This window comes from Triturus cristatus, chromosome 3_2, assembly GCF_964204655.1.
Source record: "Triturus cristatus chromosome 3_2, aTriCri1.1, whole genome shotgun sequence".
In the NCBI taxonomy this organism is placed as follows: Eukaryota; Metazoa; Chordata; class Amphibia; order Caudata; family Salamandridae; genus Triturus; species Triturus cristatus.
The window spans coordinates 109,145,912-109,173,406 of record NC_140584.1 but is presented as its reverse complement, the minus strand read 5'-3'; the positions used below and the strand labels follow the sequence as shown (position 1 = coordinate 109,173,406).

Below are 27,495 nucleotides of genomic sequence, written 5' to 3'. Positions count from 1 at the left end.
GGGATGAAAGGGCAGCTCCAAGCGCTCGTCAGCTTCCGGCACTAATGAAAAGGGCTTTGTCTCGAGAGATCTCTCTGTGTACTTGGAGTAAATTCACAGCCACAAGAGTGCTTTAAACCCGAGGATGGGTGAACGCTGTATACAGTCTAAAGCACCCTGGGTCTGGCTGCCTATCTAGTTCAAGCGACCAAACACCAACGCCGCTGACCACGTCAGGTGCACACTTCACTCCAAGGAACAGCACTACCTCTCCCTTAAGGTCACAGACGGACAAATCCCTTCAAGCTCCAGGTCAGAGCCCCGCTTGACCCGAAGCGTCCCTGCGAAATCCGCACATCCCAGACAAACGGCAACAAGCAGGGGCCGCTCCGCTCTTCATTTCCCCAGACGAACAACTGCCCGTACCCTCCAAAATCCACGTATTACTCACTTGTGTACCTTTACATTTATAACATGACAACTTTTCAAAATGTGGGAGGAGATTCTCCCGGCAACTACTCCCAGGCATCGTTCTTAAAGGGCAACTCTGTTTTTGGCTTCAGTAATGTAATCTGTTAAAGCGATTCTATAATTCCAGTTCACCTGCTCAATTATAAGGGGAATTTAGGGTGCACCTAGAGGTCACCTGCCCCATTAAAGGTCAATACTCTTTATACATTTGTTCATAAAACAGTAAAAAGGTTTTCTCTACTGTACCTCCGCTTGAGGTCCGATGGATGAATCCGATTCAGGGGACAGCACACACCATGCACTCCCACCTCCCCGCGAGCGCCAAGGTCTGCCGATGAAAGCCCCCCGCGGCCAGGGCCCTGGTGGGGGGAGAAGGGGCGCACGGCTGACCAGCCCCTAGAGTATCACATATGGAGACAAGGCCAAACTGCTGCAACACGCTGCCACTAATGCCACCGCAAGCGGGACTCCTCTCGTGCAGCGAGTGCTGCTGCTTCACATGCCGGGGCCGCTGGGTCTCTACTGCCGGAGCGGCAAGCGGGCCCTTTGTCCCCGGTTGCGGCCACCATCCCGGCGGCGCCCGGCGCTTGCCCGTAGCATTTGTTATTGGGAACTGCAGCTTATCCGTGCAGTGGACGAGGGGCGCCACTGAAGGGACTGAGCGGCCAGGGCGCCGCCTCCTACCAATGCGGACCTGTGCACCACTGTCGGTAGCCCCTTCACGGAGCCCAAAGACACCCTTTCCAGCTCCAGTAATGACCCCGTTCCTCAAAATATACTCCTACTCGGCTACAGAAAAACCCACATCGCTGTCTGCTCCTCTTGCCATGAAAACAGAAAACGCAATACACCAAGGACAAAAACTCAACAGAAAATGCGACAACGAAATGAAAGGAAATACCTAAAACGGGAAAGCCACTATTTAAGGGAAGACAAAGACACAAATATGCAGATTTATTAAATACCATGTATGTGGATGGTGTGATTGGATTTACGAACAAACGCGGCCGCGCAGCCGCGAAAGTGAAAGCGGCCAAGCTAAGGCCACGCTAATTAGAAACAGATGGCCCCCTAAAGATAAGAAATTGCTTCACGACAGCCGAAAAGCAGACAATCCAGTCCGGATGGGTCGGACGAAAAGGGGAAAGGGCGGCAACCAAAAAGGCTCAGTTCCAATCCGAGGCCAGCGTTTTACATAAACGATGATGACAGCCAATGAAATTGAGGGGCGGGGCTTCAAGTCCCCTTCTGAAATCTCCTCACCCACAATCGGTCTCGCATGGCGAGCAACGCATGCGCGCTGCATCGCAAGGTGAGACCTAAAAAGGAATGGGAAAAGTTCCTTGTAAGGAATTGAAAATTTGTTAAGCTTTGAACAAGGCCTTGTAATTGAACTGAAGGAGATGGCAAAATAAAGTCTTAGGGGGTAATTACGGGTTTGGTGGTCCATAGGTATAACGCCGTACTACGGGTTTAGCAGTCGGACCGCCAGACGGTCTTGCAGTGGTCTGAGACTCACAATATGCTGGCAGTGCCGCTGTAGCAACACCAAGCATATTAGGAGTTTTCTCACCACTACAGTTTACATGGCAGTGAACCTGCCATGAAAAGTGTGGCAGTGAGGAAACTGAGGAGCTCCTATAGGGTCCCCTGTTGTCTCTGGGCCAGGAGATGCATACAGGAGGGCACATGGTGTGCCCCCCTGTCTGTATGCACTCTCTGTTTCAGCATGGCATGGACTTGGCACTCCATACTGTGCTGAAACGAGCTGTGGTGGTCCCACGGCACCGCCTTTTTAAGGCTCACATACGAGCCTTTGAAAGGCACTGCCAAAGGCCAGCACCACAGGACCACCCGGCCTCTATTCCAATCGGAATACGACAGCCAGATTAAACGTTTGGCAGTCTTGGAGCGGGACGCTGGTGTGACGACCTGCTCCAAGACCATCAAACTCGTAATCAGGCCCTTAATCATTACACAAGGCATGGAAATGGGCAGACCTGATGGTCAATGGGCTCTTTATCTACTATCACATTCCCACTTAACTGGAAAGACTAGACCATATCATCTTGTTATTGGGAGCTCAATTCTGAGTGGCTCAGTAGTTTGATATGATAAAACAACTTTAGAAAATATTGATACTGAGGAATGCCTTTTTCCAGTTTAATCGTACCACCCTTTTCAAAGTTTTCTCGCTCAGAATGAATGTTAACTTGTAGCTTTGGCATTTGTGCGTCCAATTACAGCAGACTTTACCTCCTCGTTAGGGCTAGTTTTCAACACGCAAAAATCAACATATATTTCCTCATGAAATCAGCATGAAGAAACTTCTTTAATGTGTAGCAATTTAACAATACCTGTAATTCTGACTGTAACGCAAACACCTGTTCGCACCAATATTCAAATTAGTGAGCCCCTTGGAAAGAGTACCTGAGAGTTTCAACCTCAATAACATTAGCCATATATTGAAAACAAATATAGTCACAAACAACTGTCACTGCAAACTGCTAAAACAGGACTGGTCTGCGAAGTAATTAGACTTCATGGGGCATATGTATCAAGTCCTTTTCCCGTTCGCAAACGGGCCGATTCTCAGAATCGACCCGTTTGCGAACGGGAAAAGGCCTTTTGGTATGTATCAACCCAAAAGGGCATCGCAAATTAGAGAATCGCAAAATTTGCGATTCTCTATTTTGCGATTGCATTTATGAATCGCAAATTGCGATTCCTTAAATGCAATGTATGAAGCACAGAAAAAGTGCGATTTGGCCTTAATTAATCGCAAATTACCACCAACTTCAGGTTGGTGGTAATTTGCAATTTCTTTGAAAAATGCACTTGTTTGCATTTTTCAAAGTGCCATGTGGCGCACATACTTGCCCTTAGGGCAGTATTTCCCAAACTGTGGTCCGCTGACCCCCAGGGGTCCGTGACACATTCCCTGGGGGTCCTCAGGCAGCAATTTTAAAAGCACAACAAAGTTCTTTGTAGAATTAGCAGTTTTCCAGCAACAATAAAACTGTCAAGATAGCGTCAGTGATTAATGTACCTGCTGGAGAGAGATGAGAGTTTTGTCCAGTGGCAGCTTTGACTTATCTAATGTAGCACAGAGGGTTAATATGCCTACTGCAAAGAACATGTACCATGCATTTAAAAAAAGTGTTTTATGTGCATAGGTAAGTGGGTTACTGCTTTTGTCACAGAGATTATTTTGTTACTGTGCAGTTCATAAGTGACAATCGTAATCAAAGAGCTGCTTGCAAACTGCATGATACAAGTTAGAAACATATGTTTTTTCTAAGTTTTTCATTATGCTAAAAAGGTTTATTTGGGTGGAAATAAATTGTTATTGTTAAAGTCAATGCTAACCACTGTGTTATGTTCTGAATCCTGAGTTTGTGCTTCTCCAGACCAAACACTCTTTAAAAATGCCCACTAGTATGAATGACGTGAATCCTACACTTTGTAGTCGCATTTGCCTTATGTAACATTTTCTATACACTGATCTACTCGTAGGAATCATTGTCTCTATGGGGCAGATTTACAAGGAAAGTGACTCCGTGTGCGCTGCAAGCCATTTGGGTGCACCGCACTGAGTCACTTTCAAAGCACAGGGATGCGACATATTTACAACAATATGTTGCATCTCTGTGCTTCCCCCTGTGCTGGGGCACAAACTGCTGCCATGCACCTGCACAGGCACCCTTGCACCATGGTGCAAGGATGCCTGCATCGTAGGGAGACTCTTTAGGGTTTCCTTCCTGCACATAAACAATCAGAAATGGCGTTTTTCAACTTCTAAATGTGCTGTATTAGCACACATAGAACTTGCAAAACGTCATTGTTTTACTGATTGTTTATGTGCAGTAAGGGATACCTTCCTGTACATAAACAATCACCAGAGGTGATTTCCTCTTTCTATGCGTGCTGCAGAATGCAACACGCATAGAAAGAGGAAAAAAAAAGAGGAGAAATAAATACATTTCTCCTTGTTGCGCCTCCCTATGCCTCCGCAGCGGAGGCGTAGCATTCAGACACATTTCCAGATTTACGATTTCTAATAAATCTGGAAATGTGTCTGGTTTCATGGGTGTTGCGTGGGAACACCCACAGCAACACCCAGGGAACGCCCCTTTCACGCAAAGTGCTGTGTGCAAATGGGCCATATTTACAAGACCAGGAAAAGTCATGCAGGGTGGCTTTTCCTGTCCTTGGAAATATGGGGCACTAAAATGCGCCACCGGTGCGTCACTTTTTGTGACACACCCGTGGCACAAGGGGCTTGTAAATCTGCCCCTATATGTGTGTGATGGAAAGTGCTCTGACCTCCTACAATGGTATGATACATGCTGTAAAACAAATGAAATACATGTGACAGACTGGCTATGGAGAGATGAGAGGCACTGTTGGAGGGTGATAATAAAGGAATCATTGAAGAACCCCAACAAAGATTGTCGTATCCTGGTGCATAGTAAGGTCATCATTTACTATTCTTTAAAAGCTGATACAATTCAATATATAATGATAAATTTGTTGTAGAATGCACCATTGTTTCCTACATTTTATTGGGGGGAGAGTCTCCCAAAGCCCCCGTTTGTAGTGGTCAGGCTCACTCACTGCACTTGGTGTGCACTGTATGGGGAGTGGTCTGAAAACATTTGCCAGGGTTGCTTTGGGTTTCCAGTCTGGCCCTGGCAGGAGCCTTGTACTGCGAAATAAAACAAACCATTTAAATGTTAGTCACGGAGATGCAGCACTAACCTTCCAGTTTTTCCAAATTCTTTCAAAATAATATACTAAAATCCTTAGTAATTTGAGTATTTGTTTTGTGTGCACATGAGTGTTTACTGTTTTCGAATTATTGTTTTAATGTTTGAAATTTAAATCATACAAATTGCTTGGGGTCCCTGGCTTCCAGTGGTGACTCAATGGGGGTCCTCAGGAGTCAAAAGTTTGGGAACCACTGCCTTAGGGCATGTATGTGTGCCACATGTGCACACATACATTTTTCAGGGGTGCAACAGGGTGTCCTTTTGACACCCTGGCACCCTTGAAATTGCATTCTCATTTTGCGATTCTCTAATTGCGAATCGCAAATTGAGAATGTCTTCCCATTCATTCAATGAATGGGAAGGTATTCCTTAATTGCGATTCGCAATTAAGGAATGCCAAGGAATCGCAATATATTTGCGAATTTTTTATTACATCCCGTTTTGCGATTCTCAAATAGCGATTCCCTAAAAATCGCTATTTGAGAATCGCAATAACGGTATTTGATACATATGCCCTCATGTGTTTTATTACTCTCCTGGTTTGACTAATGCATCTGTGATTAGCCCAGCAGTGTGATGCAAGCCTCTGTAGCCCAAGCAGCACAGGGTGCCCTACCCTTCAGGGGTTCCTCAACCCTTCTGGGGGCCACTATTCTGCCAAAGGCCAATGAATAGCTAAGCGTTACGGGTCATATTCTGCAGGGGGGCCCCATCATTTTGCGTTACATCACTGAATTAGCCTAAAAAGGGGTGAGTATAACCGTGGGTGTTAAAGTTATCTGAAAGTTATATGTCTCCAGCTCAAAAGCTACAAGTGGCGATTGTTTTAGGCTAAGAAATACTTCTGATATTTTGCTCGGAAGTTGCCGTAAGCACTTCTTGTTCAAAATGCAGATGTACATTGCTTGTGCTTCTTCCTTGGTTGTGGTGTTAAATCTTAAAACAACAAGCAAAAAAATTAAAATAAATTGGAGATGGTCTAAAGTGTAATGTATCTTCTAATCTTCTACGTGAAAAGGGCACAAGGCAAAAAATCCATGCTCATTAACGCTTAACACCCCAAATCGCCAATCAGAGTTTTTTAGTACCGAGATATGTTCCCACTTAAATAATTCATATTTAACAAATGCTAAGAAGAATCCGAAGGTGAGAATGGTTCAGGTGGCCAGACCCCCTTCAAGAAAGCCTCTCCTGCATCTCAGGAAAAAGTTTAAGCTCCTGTTCTGTCTGAGGAGGTGGGTCCTTATTAGGGAAAGGGTATTGTGGGAATACTGTCAGTGGTTTTTGTTAATCACCACCTGTGGTGAAGGACTAGCCATCACAAAAGGGGACAATAACTCTTTGTGGTTAAAGTCTTGCCAACAGGTGACCAAAAGAGGTGCCACTGCTGGCAATAGAAAATGTAATATTACAAAAATAGTATTAACAGCACCCCTCCCCCCCCCAAAAAAACCTCTAAGTTTGTGCTATTAAGTGCTGCCACCAGAACTATCCGCTCCGTTAACCTGCAGATGTAACTCACACATCATATTCTTAACATAACATCATAAGAAGAAGCTATATCTGTTTATAATGTTCAACATATTTACTTTTTGAAATTACAAACATCAGTGTATTTTAGATATATATTTAAAAGAGTGCTCTGTTTATATATTATAAGATCATTTCAACGAATGACCCTACGTGCCCTACAATGTTCTGTACCTGCGTTTGTGCGGCTTTTAAACTGGTCCAGTCAGGATGATCCAATGAGACTTCAGAAGACTTTTCACTCTGTTCTGAACATGAAGAAATTATTGGGGTGAGCTGGGATTTGGCTAGCCTTTCGGGCATGAACATTCCTATTTACAAAGGAAAGACATTTGGGAATTAAGACATTTGATAGACCTTAACAAGAAATTCAGTTCAGTGTATTTTTATCCAAACAATTCGTATGTATTACAATAAAAAAGTACAATAAAATGTACACAGCTTTTTCTACTTTGCACATAATTCCAGCAATTCTCTGTCCTACAGGGCTAGCTGCCAACAGAGGCCTTCAATCAGCTCAAGCAACAAACGTAAACCCTATTATATTTCTATCAAACCAGTTATACCACAGCTTGAATATACTCCAGCACAATAATTTTTGTGTTAACATACTTTTTTGGTGAATATATCTTGACAAAGGAAAGACATCACCATCTCCAAGAACATGTACCTGAAAAGACAATTAACGACAACCTAAAGATTCCAGGACATGGTATGAGTGCAAAATTTGTAGCGGCAGGTGGAAGGCAACGACACTCATTTTTGGGGACGTTTACTTATTGGTACCATCAGCATAAGGACTAGAGGGTGATAGGGAAATACAGAAGTGGGAGAAAGAAGGGGAAAAGAGAGATAACAGACAAAGGGAGAAACAATATGGAAAAAGCCAGCAAGATTCACATGCAGAGATATGAAGTGTTGGATGGTGGAAGAAAGGCTTGACTTGGAATGAAGACGTAAGAGCCTTGGTATTTGGAAGCCCAAGCAAGTTGGCAGGGCCAGCTTCAGGTTTCTAAGGAAATATTTAGGCCCTTGCACATATTTTTGCTACAGGAAAAACACTGTATGGAATTGAGTATAACTCAGGACAAGGTGAGAAGGACACCAGCCATGAAAATCTGTGGGACATAATATCGCGAACATTTACAGAGAAAGGTTTTTGGTCCCTACTGCTGAAGACTTTCATCAGGAAGACAAGAGAGTGGTTTGGAATTACTAAATTATATGTTTCTAGGCATTGGTTTCTTGTTACAGTTATAAATGTTTTTCTTTGGGTACGGGGACAGATTTACAAATATTTCGCATCCTGATAGAATTCCAGGTGTAGTAGGGTGATGGAGATCTGCCAACTTATATATATATTTCACTGTATGAGGAGGGTGTGGGGTAATGGGGGGGCTATGACTCCCACCAATCCCAACCCCCCCACAAAAAAAGCGACAACAAAGGGTTGCTGGGGATGTGGCATCGGCTACTCAGAGCTTCCAAAGATGAGCTGAAAAGGCACTTTGTGCAGTGATTTCCATCTTGGTTTCTCTGCCAAGTTAGCAAAGCGGCGAGCGCAAAATAAGTGGTTTTATTTATTTATTTCTTTACTTTAATCTTTCATGTCGTATGTCGAACTTCACTACCCTCAACCCATCCCGCCCCGCCTCACCGCCACACAGCGTTATCTATGCAAGCCGCCACTGCTGCCAACGTGCTCTTTGGCTCCTCACTAGGGGCCTCATGTAGGTAAATAAATTTTACCGGTTCTTAAATACCGAGCCGTACCGAATCGGTAAATTAGAATCGGTAAGTTATATGTAGGTAAAAATTCGGTAACAGTTACCGATTCGGTAACATTCGGTAAATACGAATCGGAATTCACCGATTCGGTAAATACCGAGGTGATAATTACCGATTCGGAAAATACCGAGGTGGTATCTACCGAATCGGAAAATACCGAGGTGGTATCTACCGATTCGGAAAATACCGAATCGGTACGTACGGATTCGGTAAATAACATCACATGACTTGACGAAACAGCTAATCCTGTGCAACGACAGCCCACCCAACCAGGAACTGCCCACACCCAGGCAGGTGTACACAATTAGCCGAAGTGGCCACACCCAGGCAGGTGTACATAATTAGCCGACCCTGGAGAGGCCTGGAGTGCAGAGGAGAGGCAGGGAGCAGTTGCATGTGCGAGCGGGAAACGAACAGCATGTCCAGCCAGAGAACACAGAAAGACGGAGGGGAAAGGAGGAGGAAGCTCAAATTCAGCCCCAAGGAACTCCAGGTGCTGGTGGAGGAGGTGGTGAAGCAGCACCAGAAGCTGTTTGGGAGGCAATCCCTGCAAGTGCCTGAGGCCGAAAAGCGCAACATATGGCTGGCCATCCAGGCGCAGGTCAATGCTGTGGGAGTGACCCACAGGGACATTGAGGTCCTCAAAAAGCGCTGGTATGACCTGAGGATTGTGACCAAGAGGAAGATGGGCGACATCCAGAAGGAGGCCAGCCAGACCGGAGGTGGAACCAACAGGGCACCTGCCCTCACCGAACTGGAGGAGCTGGTGGCGGCCACACTCGAGCAAGAGAGCGTCGTGGGTCTTGGGGACGCCGACAGCTCTGCCAGAGCCGCAACACACCAAGGTAAGACGAAAGCACAGCAATGTAGCCTCCCCTACCCCTATCCCACATCCCCCATTGTGAAACGAGAATCACACTGCAGTCCACACGTGTCAGTGCAGACAGGCAATGCATTCCGGGAGATGTAGTCAGGGCAACACTAACCATGACGTAAATGTCACAGGGCAACAAGGCATGTCACGCACTCGAGGCACAAGGAGACAGAGGACAGATTGGAATGTGAAATGATTTATTGTGACGCTTGCAATGCAGCCCTTCGGGGACACTGAGCCAATGTTGTTTTTCTGTCCACAGATGTGACATCATGCAGTACAGGGCATGCTGCAGGGGAGACGGCACACCGGCCACAAAAATCACCTCTAGCCAGCACGAGTTCAGACCAGGGAGCAGGCCCACTTGCAGCCGCACCACCTACGCAGCCAGCCTCGCCGCACACAGAGCCAGCATCACCTCACCGAGAGCCAGCATCACCACCACCAGAGCCAGCATCGCCACTCATGTTCGATTCACCGGCCACATCTCCGCTTGCAGGTGTGAGAATGAGGAGGCATCCAGCAGCCAGGCTACGAGCCTTAGACACCTCGTCAGACGACAGCATGGGCCCAGAAGACCGCACCGGGCCCCAGGAAGGGAGCCATCCCACTGTGCCCCACACCTCACAGGCAGCACAGACGGGAGCAAGAGGGCGCCGCAGGTCGCGTGTCCAGAGTCCACCAGCACCCACTGACGGCCATGGTGTCTTCTTGGGGCTCGAGGGCCAAATGTTGAAGCAACAGCGCCTGCAATCAAAGGCAGTTATGTCAGTCCAGAGGCACATGCGGGTGATGAAGACAAGCTTAGTCAACATGGACACAAACATTGGCGGCATGGCTGCGGGCATTCGGGACATGTCCCAGTCAATCCAGCAGTTGTGCAGCAAATTAGATGCTGACATCGAAGCACGGCGCCGGGAACGCCAGCGAAGGGACACTACCAGCAGGGCACTCAACCGTCTGGCAACTGCGACTTCCCTACTTTGCCGGCGCTCTGTGACGATGCAGGAGGGCCTAACACAGTGCTGCAGCGACCTGTCTCGGGGGATGGTGCAGGTGACAAGTGCACTAGGGGTGCTATTGAGTAGTCAGGCGTCGACAACTGCTGCAGGGGATGCTGCGGAGAGCATCGACACCAGCAGCAGCATCACACCCCCCGTCCCCGAAGCACGCAGGAGCAGCAGGCGGCTTGGGGTTGGCTCTAGTGAGGATGCACAGGCCGTGCAATCCACCACTGCAGCGCGTATGCGCAAACATTGATGTGGCCCTGCTTATCCACTTGCCATTGGGTGACGTAACCCTGGACATACTCATTGTATAGATGGCATATTGCCAGATTGGCCTGTTCATGTGTTCATGGCGTGGTGCCACATTAAACTACGTCATGACTTCTCACAACTCGCTGTGTCCCCTTACTTACTCAGAAATAGTTGCATGTGATCTCTGCCCGTCTCTCTCTCCCATCGACTGCAGTTGGCACTCTAGCTGCGCTGCCCTCTGGCTGGCCTGACTCATCCTCGTTGTCCTCAAAATATGTTAGTTCCACATCTGTACCTTTTTTCGTGGCAAGGTTGTGCAGCATTGCACAAGTGGCAATTATCTTGCAGCAGGTGATGGGTTTGTACTGGCGTGCGCCTCCGCTCTTGTGGAGGCAGCGGAACCTGCTCTTCAGTAGTCCAAACGTGCGCTCCACCACATTGCGTGTAGATTTGTGGGCCACGTTGTATCGTCTCTCACTCTGGGTTGCTGGGTGTAGGTAGGGAGTGAGGATGAATGACCGGCATGCATATGCACTGTCGCCTGGATGAGTAAAAGGGAACCATCAGTTACATGCCTCTATACACTCTGATTTGCAGGTTTCAAGGGGCGTCACTGTTACTTACCCAGCAGGTATCCCTCTCCGAATTCGCCGGCACTCAGTCGTGTGTAGATCCCACTATTCTGGAAGATGTAAGAGTCGTGGGTGCTCCCAGGAAACTTTGCAACAATATCTGTGATGATGTTCCCTGCATCACAGATCACCTGCACATTGATGGAGTGGGTGGACTTCCTGTTCCTGTAGATGTGCTCTGTATCAGCTGGTGGACAGATTGGGATGTGTGTACCATCAATACAGCCGATGACATGGGGGAACTGTGCCATGTGATAAAAGTCTGTTTTTGTTTTCTGCAGTGCAGCCTGTGTGTTTGGGAAGCTTATGTAGTGGTGCATTCTCTGCATCATGGCATCCAGGAACTTCCTGAAGAAACGGGACAGGCAACTCTGGGATACACCACCCACCGCAGCTGTCACCACCTGATAACTGCCGGATGCCAGTAGATGTAGGCTGCAGAGCACCTGCACATGTGGTGGTATGGCGTGCGCCCTTCTTGTTGGCTGGTCCAGGAGTGGGTGCAGGTCCCTTATCAGGTCCATGATGGTTTCGGGGTGTAGCCTGTACCTCTCATGTATCTCTGCATCAGTCAGCTGGAATAGTGTGATGCGCTGTCTGTAGATTTGTTCCTCCCGTCGCCACACCCTCAGTCCTGCTGCCTGTAGACGTAGGCGCCTTGCAATGACGTACATGGCGGCCATGTTGTCCACGCTGTTGCATTTTGGGATTGCTTATGTGCATTGTTGATGGTTACCACCTGCTTTCCATCCGTGTTAATTACCGACTCTTATTTACCGATTTTCCTGGATTTCTTAATTACCGACTGCTCCTACATGTCATTTTAGATTTTTACCACTTCATATTTACCACTTCATATTTACCGATTCGTTAATTATGTATTCGGTAAATATGAATCGGTATTTTAGAATTCGGTAACTATGAATCGGTATTTACCGCCTCATATTTACCGAAAAGTGGTTTTTGGACTCCTACATCTCACTTGTCTGAATACCGGTCGGTAACGGCATATTTACCGAAAATCGGCCGTTACCGACCGGTATTTCGCTACCTACATGAGGCCCTAGGTGTCCATCTGTAGGGAAGTCACAATTGCGTGACAAACGGTGGCACCAGAGGCACCGTGTGGGATGGTAGGTCTGGTGAAGCTGTGACAATCCCAGCTTTCATTGGGCCCTCACAAGCTGTCACAGATGCATGCCATTTTACGTGGTGCAACTTTAGCCCTGTGTAAATGCTTAATAAAAGTGTTTCATCGCTTTTTGTTCCTTATGTCGCAACCTGTTTTTTCCAGTGGAAGATAACTTTGCCCCACCGTTTTTTTGTGTGCACCCTCCCAATTCCTACCCTGGAAAGGAATTTTCTCTTGCCTCCATGGAACACATCTTTCCCTGTAGCTAGAGACTGAATGTGCCTGGGAAAAATGCCTCTGAAAACCCACATGTTTGTCAGCGTTCAACAAACGTCTGCTGCATTACCACACAATACTGCAAAAAGAAGTTGAGACTGACATACTGCAGCGGCTGTGACGCAGTTGCTTTCTATATATATCACACTGTGATTTACACCTTTATCACCTTGCTGAACATCAAGATGTACATAACGCATCCAAATAAATGTGCATATTCTGCTAGAAAATAATAACTCGGTATTTGATGTGTTCTTGTTGAAGCTTAAGTGTGCAAAAGGATGTCTTGCGTGGAGCAACGGCTCCTTCCGTCTCCGGGCGTGTGACGTCCCGAGGACACTTACGACCATTCGCTGAAAGGATGAGCCGACCTCGCTCACCTCCCGGAGCCTGCTACTCCGTTTCCATCTCTTCACGGCAATTTAATTAAGATTCGCACCTTCAAATGCCGCGGCAATGAATATTAGCATTAAAATCAGAACCATCTCACGGGCGCGCCACTTCTTATGGCGCAATCCAGCCTCAGCGGTCTCCATTCAATTTGTTATAATGACAGTGTTTAATCATGGAGTCTGGTCTGCCGCGCGCCTCGGAATCGAGGTCACACATGTGGCTGTTCAAGCATGCAGCATATAATCTATAACTAAGAATTCTTTTGTGAGTCCCTCTTGGCCACGCCATTAATTACCGATACATTTATTGCATAAAAGGTGCAGTTATTTTGGCCACTTAACATTTAAACTGATCTACATTAGGAAGTTTGTAACTATGGCAAAACTCAGATGTAACACCGTAATAAAAGAATAAAAAAAAAAGAGCTACGAAAAGCATCTAAGAAGGAACAACAGTACCTTATTTTACATAGCGCTTCATACCGCTTTTTCTAAGCACTGTAAATGACGCATGTGATGTTATCTAATCATGTAATGGCACTTAGGACTCCAACCAGGAAAGGATGGAAGGGTGAATCTGCCTTTGCAAGAAATTCAACCCACGATTTACAGATCACAGCAGATTTCAGTGGCGAGCATTTAACGCAATGAGTCAACCTGCCATCATGGCTAATCTCTTTAAGGTGTTTTTAAGATCTCTCTGGCCATGGTACATGATTGAAAGTGTTGCACCACACACAGTCCATACAATTACTTAACGTTTCCTTGTCAGTTTACTAAATGTTGTCACTCTATTATTTCAGTTATTATTTCTATCGAATCTGCCTTGCATGAAAGCTGATCTTAACTTCACACTGTAAAACAAAAATTAATATTTTCCTCTGGGCTCAGTCATAATCCCTGTGATGCAAAATGTATGGCAGAAACAAGACAACAGTAAAGTGGAAACCAATGTATCTGCAGTACTTTTTGTGATTACTGAAGTAGAATTAAGGAATGTCTACTTAACATTTCAGGGAGGTGAATGCATTTTACACTTTAAGCTTAATGTTCTGTGCAAAAGCCATCGAGGTATATTGAGCATGGCATAAAGCTACACGTGCCTTGCCTAAGATCAAAGAAAATTCAATTATTCGGCACGAGCACATGCAATGTCCCTCAGCAGAATTCTTTCTGTGCACGAGACTGGAGTCATAGTCTCAACTTGTGAGTTTGACTGAAAATCTTAAGGGAATAATTGAATTTTACAAATTCCTTATTCGAGGGTACACTAATCAGTTTCAAGATGCATGTCCTACATATCGACCATGTGCTATTTTGACCATACTGAACTTCCTAAAACTAAGTTAGGGAAATGTCTGTAATTTAAATGAACTTTTAAGGATAAATACTTTCCTGCTGATGTCCCTGGTTTGACCCAATGGCAAAGGGTAATTTTATGTTATGTAAAGGTGCACCTGACGTACATTTCACTCATCAAAAATAATTCCTATTAAGTGAAGCCTAAACTATGATGTTAGAGCCACACAGCACTGCTGGAAAGTTCAATGCCTTCAATGTTTCCCCCCTAATTTGATGAGGTCCCTGATTCATCACTTTTGGGTGGATCCTTTGATTCGCTAAAAACTAGCTTGGGGAAAAAAAAATCCACACGCACACATTTGCGATTCGAAGACTTAAGAAGGGCATTTTGAACAAGAAGCAACAGTGATGAGGATGAAAGAAATTCAACAGTGAGCATTTTGCACCACACCCGCGTCATCAGAAGACCGATGCTCCTGACCCCAAGCACAGTGCACTAAACATACCACTTTAAACTCTTCTGCAGTTGCCTTGGGCAGCCAATGCGAAGATGGCAATATGTGAAAAATATAATGTGGGGTGTGTTGTTTTACAACAAAGGCACGGTGCAACATTTTGAATTCACTGGGGATTGCTCAACAGGAAGACCCGAACCAAAACTGTCAGGATATCCTGTTGCTAAAGGACAGCAGAGTGTTTCTGGGGATGGACACTCAATGAAAAAGATTCTGTTCACCATTGTAAAAAAAAAGTAGTAGATTTTATTCGTAACTGACACTTAGTTTGCCCAGGTCTAGAAGCATTCAATCTGCCAATGCAAATCCTGAGGCTGGATGTGTCCACTTTGAGGACAACCAAGTTTCATGTTCAGAATTCCGCTAACGTCAGAAGGTCAAAACATGCTGTAGTTTTGCATTAGGATTTTATAAACTGTGACAATCAATAGCTAAGAGTGATGGCAAATTTAGCCTCTACTAGTAGGACTGCACCAACCAGGAGCCCTAGCAGCTCAATAGTTTTAGTCCGAAGCAAGGCTACCAAGAAAGACTTTTATGGATCAGATCAGGTTGTTTCAAGGGCTACACCATTATGTTGGTGGGAATTTGATCCATCGTTAAGTTAAAAAGAATTCCTAAGTATGTGGATCCAAGCCTCTTTGAATACAGTCAATAGCAATCATAAATTAAAGTAATTTAATAAATTAATAAATGCTAGATAAAACATAAATGCTAGATGTAAAAAGAATCTAGTAAGTCCCAACAATTGTAAATGTTAATTGAACTGAAAATGGAACCAGTGCTGAATGTGGATTAAAGAATCAATTAACCCCTTGCAGTATGTGCTATATTCTTTTGTGCTCAATAAATGTAAATGTATTTGATGATCTAATCTATATGTGTTTCTACAAGAAGCTGGCACATTGACACATTAAAATGTGTTTTAATATTCATGTAAATAAACAGATCACATTATGTAATAAGCACCACCAGCATATTGAGCTAGGGCAGGCCCAAAGCTGAAGAAATATAGCGCCTGATTACGACGTTGGCAGTGCGGTGCTAGTTCCACCCGCCGCCGCACCGCCCAAGCCGTGGTTAGGCCGCCTGCCAGATTAGGAGGTTCCTCCTGTCTGGAGGGCTTTTTTCTACATTCCCACAGCCGTGCCCTTTAAAAATGGGCACTGCAATGAGAACACCAAAAATAGTTCTCGCACGGCATGGACTGGAACACATATGCCGTGCAGGAAATGGGGTGCATGCACACAGGGAGGGGACATGTTGTGCCCCCTGCATGCACCCCAGAGTGCATATGCACTAGGGGACCCTGTAGGGCCCTCTTTGTTTCCTCTCTGCCAGGGTTTTCATAGAGGAGGAACCACCATGAAAACCATGGCAGATAAAAACTCCAAATATGATTGGCAGGACCGGGGCGATCCCTCCAAGCATATTGATATCTCCTGACTGCCGCAACACTGTTCCCTGACGGCTGTGGCGGGACAATGGCGATCCGATTGTCCTAATCATAATAGGGCAGTCGGGAGACCACCGCCACTACGCCCCTACGAGTCTAGCGGTCTATGGACGGCCAGACTTGCAATCAAGCCTTTAGTGCGTGTGTGCACCTTCTTAAGAATTCTGTGAGGATGCACCCTCAAAGCAGTAGTGTAATTAGTGAGAGTGACAATAAGCTCGCTCACCCATTATATAGAAGATTTTTTGAGAGTCTACCGAACTCACTTGCACTAATCTGAAAAACTTAAGGGGAGGTGCAAAAGGTAAGCAGCATCCTAGGTGGTCTACATTCTGTGCCCCTCTTCTGATATTGGAGAGGGACTAAGAAGTGATGGTATCTGTACATTTCTGATGAAGCTAAAGCTCCACTACATCAAAGCTAAATACCGTTCAGGATCAATCATTCCTTTTCCTTTTAATGTACCTGGACCATGAGCTGGATGGGGGCACTAGTTAATTATTTAATGTGTGTTTGTATGTTCACACATTCATAAATTGTGCAAGCATAAAAGCAAAGATACCAGCCGTCAAATACCACAACTGACATAAAACAACCACCCTCTACAGCTTGGGCATCAAGAATTCCTTTGGACAGGAGTTGACTTCAGTATCCCTAGCATCACTTGATAATGTACTTTTTAACTTTTATATAGTATTGTTTACTGTTTGATATAAATATAAGTCATGTTTCATATAGTTAAGAAAAGCAAGTACTACTCTTACGTATGCTAACTATATTTATTACATAAGTCTAGAATTTCTATAAGTTCAGACATCTTTATCAAAATGACTACTTCCTTGCATGCAGCAATGGCAATTTAGAGCAAAGCTTAAGGAGTGTATAATTGACGCTTACCTGAGGAGGTTGGCTTTGGAAGGTGACTTAGAAACGGCTGTACGCCTTTGGCAGTCATAACAGAATCCGAAAGGGAATGGCTTATATTACTATCATCTGATTCATGAGTTCTGTCTACTAAAGGCACTTCTCTCTCAAGGGTTTTGACTTTTGTGGAAAGATTTGAAAGTGGATCCAATAAAGGTGTGAAGACTTCAGTGTCTAGGGGTTGCTCTTGCTTTGAAGGGTACCGTCCAGCTGCTCGGTTTCCAGAGTCAGGGAGAGGAAAGGTTCCTATTCCACTGTCCAGTGTTCGCATCAGACAGCTTGACTCTAAGACACAAGTACAATGTAAGATAGGTCAGTATACACGAGTAACTCTGCTTAGAATACAACAAAAGAGCCAGCGACAGAGCAAGACAGATATAAAAAATATATAATTTAAGATTTCAAGAACTCCTGCTTAGTGTCAAATGTTAAGCACTTTCAAAGCACTCTTTCTAAATGTAATGCAATTGCCATTTACAAATCACTTGTCCAGAGGCTTCTGACAGGTAATCTACACTGAGTCACAATTTATTGACAACTCATTAATAAGAGATCATGTTCTGCAATATTCTCTTTCCAACCACAAACCTTGGTATCTTAAAGTAGCTATGTATGTCATATGGGAAGAATAGCTATGCAATGACAAATACAGTATTCAACATAAAACCAACGTGCTCTAAGTCAAGATGAAATTCAGCATAGGCTATTGAATATATCTACAGCATTTGGCATAGTGAATTAGCTATTTATTTCTAAGAACAACTATATCATATTTTTGTAAGTTGATGCATTATGGATCTTTTAGACAAGCACCAATATAACATCAGTGCTGTCCTATTTTGTAACAAAGTGTAATTTAACTTCAGTTCATATTTAATCTTCGTTGGATAGTTAAATAGCCTAGTCAGCGTTCTACTGCAAGCCATATTTAATGTAGATCTAGAATTACTATTAGGAATTGGTTGTCTTGACTTTAGCACAGTGTTGTAATTCACTAAGCAGTGACCAGGCGGATTTACAAAGCCACATGTTGATTACCATTAAAATATTGAGAAACTCCAGAGCAACATGCTATGCCCATGATCATGTAGGCAGTTGAAGATACAATGACTCTTTAATAATAATATGCCAATAGCACATATTACCCATCCCATTTGCAATAGCATGAGGATATTTGTTGGATGTGTTAAGTGACTTGGGGCCGGATCACGACCTTGGCAGGCAGGGTTACTCCTTCCCAAATGTGACAGATATATTCCTTCCGCCAAATTAAAATTCTGTCATATCCTATGGAACTTGCAGTAGGGTGGACGGAATATCCATCATGTTTGTGACTCAGTATCTCATACACCAAGATCGTAATCAGGCCCTAAGTGTCCGATTTAGATTTTAACAGACAGGTTACTCCGTCATAATGGGGACAGATATCCCGTCCGCCGAAATATAAATCCCATAATATCCTATGGGTTTTAGATTTTTGGTAGACGGGATATCCGTCCCCGTTGTGACAGAGTAACTCGTCCGCCGATAGGTAAATCAGGCCCTAATTATTTGAAGGGTTATACAAGATAATAAACAGTAAGACAATTAATGTAGCATAATTTGTTATTAAAGTCCAGATTATCTATATTTCAACTATAGTTTTTATATCAGTAGCACAACTCTTCACATAGCAGGACAACTTTAAATACAGCATGTAATTTACTGGTATGGGACACATCTGAAAGGTGAGAGTTGAGTCACAGAAAGGTAGTGTATGTAGTTATTAATCAAATGTGGTAATTTAAACATAGATTCTGCTATATTCTTTCCTGCCCATATCACTAAAGACTCCACAGGATGTTCAGTTTTAACCTTACCTCACCAACTACTTGTGATACCCTATGCCTGTTCCAGCATTTCTTCCTATGTTACTGTCCTTTCACCCACCATTCAAATAGGTCAGTTTACTCCATTCACTAATCATTTTGTGAAGGAATAGTGCCTTCCATTAATGCTAGGATGTACGGCTACCAGTCTTACCTGATTGGACTGATCTTGCACTGAAAATAGACAGACTCTTGTAACACATTTTCAATCTGATCAAGATCGGAGATTTATTGAATTGTAAATTAGAAGGTGTTATTATTTGAACATACCAGTCAGTATTGACTGGTTACCAATTTCTAGTACATTAGTAGGTGTCTTTTAATAACATTGGAAAGAGAGTGAGAGATATTTGGTCAATGTCTTAGTGTGTTTCTGGTTAGGACTTGTTTCAGCTGAGAATGGAGATGCAATATATGTATGCAGATGTCTACGTTGTCTCCTTCCGGGAATCATCTACACTGACACTGCTAGTCTGCTTTTCACTCCCTCCTGTGACTTATGCCTGCTCTATCTGTGGTGAAGTTGGCTTTTGGGTATAGCGTCCCTTTAGAAATCCGCTGTGTGTCTTGAAGTCCCAGCGACCATGTCCAAGGGGACACGACGTACAGCACTCAACCGATTCCAGCTGGGGACAGGGCTGACAGGACAAAAAGACCTTTGGCAATGCATAGCATGGGCAACCCATAGGCCACGCTTTAGGAAAGCCTGAGCTAAGAGTAGAGCCATCGCCGGCGAAGATACCTTGAATGTACCTTGGTGTAGGTATTGCAGCGATGGCTCATATCTTGTCAGACCACTGATGCAAGAACTTCCTTTTTATGATTCGAGGGGAGAGGCTTTGTCAAAAGAACACCGTCCATGGCCGTGCATGATGGCTAAGTAAGCCAACACCTCACTTCCCTATTTTACTCTTCTGTCCCATCAACATTTTACCCCTTTCGCTCATGTAATTAGTTGATGCTTCCAGTGGGTTCTCATTGAGATTTATTGAGTAAATTGCCTGCACCATGGGCTAAGGAAAGAATAATATTGAAGCAGGCGGGACAAATACAAATAAGCACACCTAGGGTTAGACGCCTCACTCTCTAAAATGTCTCCCATCTATGATGGAGTGGAATTCGTGCTAGATGGCACATCTCATGAGGGCACTACAATGAAAGAAGACCAATTATAGAAAAGGATGGCAGTAGTTAGGAGAACAGGCATGCTGGCACTGCTTGTGTTGTTACTAATTAGGGAAAGAAAAGCACTTCTATCAAATCAAATTTACAATCCAAAAAGATCACTCAAGTAAAGAGATTGAAATCTAAACCAAATGACACAATGATAAACAGGAAACAGAGTAAATTACATTTTAGTAAAGAAGGGTGAGTTGCAAATATTATTAATGATAGAATCAGAGAAGTCACTGCACCATTTCGTCCACGGGCAGTGAATGCATGCCATCAGAATTAGAAATACTGACTGATCCCAAACTGGTGTCAAACACTGCATGTTTAAATTATTTTGTGCTATTGCAGGATTATGTAGAGGGTTAAGATGGGGTTTAGGGATTCGATTAGGGAGCCTGACAAAGGTCTTAAAACAAATTGGAGGGAGTAGTGAAATACATCATCCCATAGAACACTGGAGTTTAGGACGATAGGGCAGCATGTGGCTCCCTGTGGAGCAGGTGAATGCATATGTGTGACCAAAGTGTAATATACAAAACAATAGCCAACAAAAGAATGTACTGAAATATTGAAATTATACAGGTAAATATATATATATACATATATATATATATATATATATATATATATATATATATATATATATATATATATATATATATATATAACAAGCAACCAACTCCCACAGAATGAACCATGGAAGGAGACACGGACTCCAGGCAGTTAGGATACGGCATCTGTTTTATTTAATCAGATCAGCCTCAATCCCATAGTAAAAAACACAGACGCGTTTCGCCTCGTCGATATATATATATATATATATGTAAAGGTATTTAAAATATAATAATAAAAAATACCTTTTAGATATTTATATACATTACTGCAAAGACCCGTTGCATCTGCACTTAGAATGCTGGTGCAGGGTTACAGGTGCAGCCCACATAAAAAATTACTTGTAGATGCTCCCCTTCCAGGAAAAGCATGTGCACGGCAGGAGTGATGATCCAACAAGTTTAATTAGTTACACCTTTCGGTGACACCCTTTGTCAAACAGAATTGCGTTTAACCACCTATGAATAAAACAAACACAAGTGAAAAAGACTTCCGTTTATCTTCAGTTTCACCACTGAAATGACGTTGCCGACATATATCCTTTTGCGATTTCTGGCTTATGTTAAGACATATGGACTGGATTGTGCAGTTTCTGTAAGGCATATATCATTTATTTTTCCTGGAGGGGAGACTATGCAAGTAATATTTATATTAATATTACCAAATCTGGCCCTTCTGTATGAGGTGGTACTACCATCATCACTCAGAGAGGCCTGATAGTATTGATAGCTAAACCGGGTTGCGACACTTCTGACCCCTCTTCGTACAGACCGATAGCTATGCTGAATTCGGACTATAAAATTCACTGCAACATTATAGCGCCATATAATGTGAATACTTCCTAACCTGACCAACCCAGACCAAAATGGTTTTGTGCCTGGGAGGAGAAAGTCTGTGAATATTAGGATACTGTACATAGTTATGGAAGTGGCTCTTTAGTGTGGCCTTGATCAGCTTGCTTGGTCCTTGACTTGGAAAAGGCGTTTGACACCCTGGATTGGGAGTACTTGTTTACAGTGCTCGTCAAATTTGGCTTAGGGTAGCGCACCATACCGGTGGAAATGGGCCGTACTGTCAGGGTCAAAATGGATGATTTGCCCCGTCCCCCTCCTCTTTGTGCTTGCGATGGAGCCAGTAGTCATCATACTAAGACTGGTGGCGGGAGCCTGGGGCATCCCGCTAGTTAACAGAACCCATGCGGTCACCCTATACACCAAGGATATCATAGTCTATATTAGAGACAACAGGGGTGATCCTCTAGCAAAGTTCAAACCCTTAAGGTATTCCACATTTCACAGGTCTAAAATGTGTCTATTCTGGCTACACCCCAACAATGCTTTGGCTTGTTGGGATCTGGGTGGCAGTCTAATCAAATGGGAGAGCGCTCCTTCCATTACCTAGGGATTAAGCTCTATTATGTTGATCGAGACCTTCTCAACAGACTCCCCAAAACCGTGTCCATTTTGGAGGAATCTCCAACTCTTGATCATGGGATGCATCGCCTTATCCAGAATAGTGATATTGCCTTGGCTCCTATATTATTTTGCTATTCTCCCCATCCTTCATATGAGAGAATGTCCCCTTTTCATAGCTGTTGCCTGTTTGGTGATGAGTAGAGCAAGGCCAAAGAAGTGGGCACCCCCTTTTCAGACCATTTGCGATCCCAAAAGAGCAGGCCTTTCATCTTTTCATGTAGGCTAGACAAGGGATGGCCTATCAAACACCTCAGACAAGTAGACTGCTAAAGAAGGATAGTTCTAGAGCATGTATTGGAGGCCTACTGAGGGTACACAGCATTCATGGGAGGAGATGTTAGCATTAGGAAAATGTTATTGATTTTATCAGAAGTTAAGTAGGCTTAATGTAGAATGTTAAATTGTATATATTTAAACTTGGCATTGTGAGATATAGTAGTGGATACAGTTGTTCTTCCCCAAACCCTGTCATGCAGTGCTCTTCCTATTTCTGCATTCCATGCATCGTGCATAGACTGTAGTGATAGTTCTAAGAGTAGATGAAGGGCCGTATAAAACCCGCTGATTCACCTACTACTGTTCCCCATCACAAATAATATCTGAATCAGACAGTTTGTCATGGATTTTGCCTTAGTAATGTGCTATTTAACCTGGAGGGTGTTAACCAAGACTCAAGACACCAGGAACCATTCTTTAATTCTGTCAAAATTGGGGAGTTAGCAATCCTGAACCATATCTTTCCAGTGCTTCAGATCACCAGATGTAAGGCGACCTAGGATCTTAGGCAAACCAGGCCGGGGGATAGCAAGATGCAGGATGTAACATGTTTAGTGATTAGCAGGCTATTTGCAAAGTAGCTCAGCGTCATATGTAATGCCCAAGGCAACCCTCATCTAAGGTTAGCTCCCCAGAGTAGGACATGGTATAAATTACCAAGATGCAGGGAGTAAGTGTCCGTTAGTGCATGTTTCTTCCAGCATGGGGCCCGAAAAAAGGCCTATTGGAGCTAGTATACTAGGTAGTAGTGTTCAAAATTTAGAGAGCACGCGCCGGTCAGCTGGGAGGCAAAACGTAGCCAACGCGACTCTCCACTGGCTGCCGTTCCGTACAAGTCACCTTAAAATGGGCTGAGGTTGAGAGTAAAGTTGAGCGAACAGAAAAAACTAGAGGCATGTCTAGGTGCCCAATTCACAAACTAAAGATGCCTTAATTTCAGCCCATATTTCCTAGGCTTGCTGCACCCCAGGACTCTGGTGGGGATATGGTCTGGGAATTAGACATTACAGGGCTCTAAGAAAGAACCTGCCAGACACTTTTACAATCAGGTACCAGCTTCACCCACACCACTGTACCTAATGCTTCTCCTTTTTAACTTTCACTCAGCTGGTTAGAGCAGGACCTTCATCGTTCTGCTTGCACCGAATGACGATACCTTGACTGCTCATCTGCCTTAGCACCACCATTATCAATCTCTGCCTCCTTGCCTGTGGGATCCACAGTCTACATTTGTAGTTCAATTTTATACTGATCACTGCTATATCTTATATTGATAAATGTGACTTTCACTCTCGAGATACAGTCTATTTTACATAGACTGTCTCTGCTGTTAACTAGCATGCCTTATATTATGATCCATCCCTCCTCCTTCTCATAGTAAAAGGGATTGTTTGTAATGTAATTTAAAATCCATAATAAAGATTAGTTTAAAAAAAAAAACTACAGTATTGGACATAGCAAGAGAAAGTTGCAAGTGAATCTTTTGCTTTCTAGGAGGGCTTTCAGGGGTTCTATTACCAGAATGATTTTATAAAGATTGTTACTTATGATTCAATTTACTGTTATTTTTTCCTAATACATTGGCTAACAAGCCATGGGTATAGCTGGCAGGTCTGATGGGAAAGTATTGGAATATTTTAATGTTTCGTTGTCTGTAGCAAGGCCCAGGATCACTAATTGTGTGCTGCACATTAATGGCAGCATGCGATTAGGAATCCCTGCCCGCTCCATCCCTATTTGAGCTATATATATATATTGTCCCCAGAGATTCACTTGGCAGTGAAACAAGTAGCACGCACTCACAGTCTGTTGAGTTTCCCAATTATTTTATTTTCAATTTTAGTAATTCTCCAGTCTCCAAATTAACCAACGCGTTTCGCCATCCACCGATGGCTTGGTCACGGTTAGCACAGTACATTACATTTGCCCAATAAAAACATTTGTTGTTAGTCATGTGGGTGTTGATGTCACACCTTCCTTGGACGCATGGAATTCTGGTATATGTAGTTTTTTCGTTTTTTTGTTTGTTTTTTTGTGTGTTTTTAACCCAACCATCATCTACACAGTGTTCATAACTTAAACCAATTATCAATCATTGGCACCCTTGCCTTTATTAAATTTCGTGACAGAGAACCGGTTCTCAAAAAGGGTTCACCAGGAACCCATTTTTTGGTGATTGGCATTTCACTAATTAATGTGTACGGTCACCATTTGATGTTAATTGATTCTCCCAATGCCACTGTAAGGTACATTTATTTATCTCCCCTCTAGTGGGGATCGACTCTCATTGGTCTCCCGTATGATCATTCTTACCAACTGTAAGAATGTATCCGTAGTTATAACGTTCCATTAATTATGTGCATGATTACCAGTTACGTTAGTCTGATGTCTTCCAGTGATTTGATCCTCCCGATGTCAATCTGAAATCACATTTATTTGTCTCCCCTCTAGTGGGGCACGACTCTCGTCCGTTTAATACATGGTGGTTCTTAACTCACTGGAATGATATCTATCTTGTGTCGACCAAGGGTAATTCTAATGTGTGTTATTTACATGTGTGTTTTTTTAGCTATCAGGTGTATGGGTTATGTGTAACTATATGAATGTGACTAACAAAAGATATTGTTAAAAACCTTTACAGTAAAAACATTTGTGCTTGAGAGCGGCTTTCTCTCCTGTTCACAGGTATCTCACTCATTGGGATAGCATATTGAGTCAATGTCTCTACAAATGGACGTACAGTTCCTCACTTTGATTGAGGCCCCATGGTGTAAAGGTCCTGAAATTGAGAATCTGGTATGATTCTCTCCGTCTTAGAGTCTTTTCCCGGTCACCCCCTCTTTCGTGTGGGGGTATTGTCTCCAGGGCATAGAAACAAAGGGATTTCCAATCTCCTCCATGGTTGATCTCCATATGTTTCGCCACAGCATTGCTCCTGTCTTTATTGACTGTGGCTCTGACGTGTTCCAAGATTCTCTTTTTGAGTTCACATTTCGTACTTCCTATATACTTCAGCGAGCGCGCCCTATCCAATAACGAAATATCCTTATTGAAACATGGGATCAATTTCTGCCCAACTCAGTCGATGGACTTAGCGCAAACACGTATTGATATATATAAATACGTAAGGAAAATCAAACTAGCCAAACTCTTCAAAGAAAATCAAGAGCTAATGAAAGACACCACACTACGGAAAACTAAAACACTTTCTAAAATGGAAGAACCAATTCTAAAAACGACGGATATGACAGCCCTTCTAACGTTGGTTAATCTAGATATAATGGAGAAAGCTGACACCATTGAAGAATCTACGGTATGCCCACAGATTGGAGCAGGCCTAAGTGGAAAAAAACCCACATCACGTTTCTACCCCCAACTACCTCCCGGCAATAAAATCGACATCTTTCAGGAGGCAGTTGTACAGGATATGTACAAAATAAGAGGGACTAATTTTCGAGACAACCTGAAAAAAACTGAAAGACTAGCCCTCACAACACTAATGGAAGACAAGTCAATAACCATCAAGATGGCGGATAAGGGGGGAAACATCGTCATAATGGACACCCAAGATTATGTAGCAGAGGCTTTCTCACAATTAAAAAATCGGGAATACTACAAAAAACTAGACAAGAATCCAACACGAATCTTCAAAGAACATCTAGACAAAGAAATACAAAGATGGCAACAACTGAATTTACTGGATGACGACGAAGGAAAATTTTTGAGCACGGAACATCCTACAATGGCGACGATTTATTTCCTGCCAAAAGTACATAAGAACCCATCGAAACCACCAGGCAGACCTATAGTGTCTGCCAAAGGCTCTCTTATGGAACCAGTAGCGAACTATGTCGACCATTTCTTGATGCCTTTCGTCTTTAACCTAAGCTCATATCTGAAGGACACCACTGACCTATTGAGACATCTACAAGGATTACCATGGCAGCCATCCTACATGTTAATCACAATGGACGTCACGTCACTTTATACAAACATCGAGCATGACATTGGATTACGAGCCTGCAGTTATTTTCTCAGAGAGCGCGACATTAAATTAAAACAACACAACCAGATGTTAATGGACATGATCAATATGTGCCTCACCCAAAATACCTTCCTTTTTGGAGAAGATATTTTTCTACAAACTAAAGGATGTGCTATGGGGTTCTCTTTCAGTCCCGGATATGCCTGCCTCACCATGGGGTGGTGGGAACAAGAAATAGCATGGCACCCCCAAAACGACAAACATGTCAACAAAATAATGAAATGGTTGAGATATATCGACGACCTTTTAATTATTTGGGATGGAACTTCGACTGAATTTGAGGAATATTTTAAAATTCTGAACTCCACAGAAGCAAACATAAGATTCACATATAACATCAGCAAGGAAAAAGTGATCTTCCTAGACACGGAAATCTACGTCGTGGATAACAAACTAGAGACGACGTTACATAGGAAAGAAACTTCAACAAATGCGACATTACATGCAACTAGCTTTCACCAATCTTCGGTCAAGAACAACATCCCATTTGGGGAATTCTTACGTTTACGGAGAATTTGCTCAGAAGAAAAAGAGTGGGAAAAACACAGCAACAAGACAGCCAACAGATTCACGCACCGAGGATATCAAAAAGGAAACATCCAAAGATGTTGGAAGCGAGCTCATGAAAAAAGAAGAGAGGATATCCTTGATGAGAACCAGCAAAAGATCAAGAAAGTATCCAACAGAAATGTGAATCATTTAGAAAACACAACAATTCGATTAATTATGGACTACTCCAAAGAA

General features: G+C 43.5%; 1 protein-coding gene across 1 annotated transcript in view; it reads right to left on the bottom strand.

Moving 5' to 3' along the window:
* The window catches only part of NCKAP5 (NCK associated protein 5), a 704,458-nt gene that overhangs the window by 62,969 nt on the left and 613,994 nt on the right, over positions 1–27,495 (bottom strand). Inside the window, exons 14-15 of the mRNA XM_085647329.1 lie at positions 17,276–17,587; positions 6,927–7,063 (exon numbers count right to left, since the gene is read on the bottom strand). Of these exons, the coding sequence (XP_085503455.1) occupies positions 6,927–7,063; positions 17,276–17,587 (449 nt within the window). The remainder of the gene's footprint in view (positions 1–6,926; positions 7,064–17,275; positions 17,588–27,495) is intronic.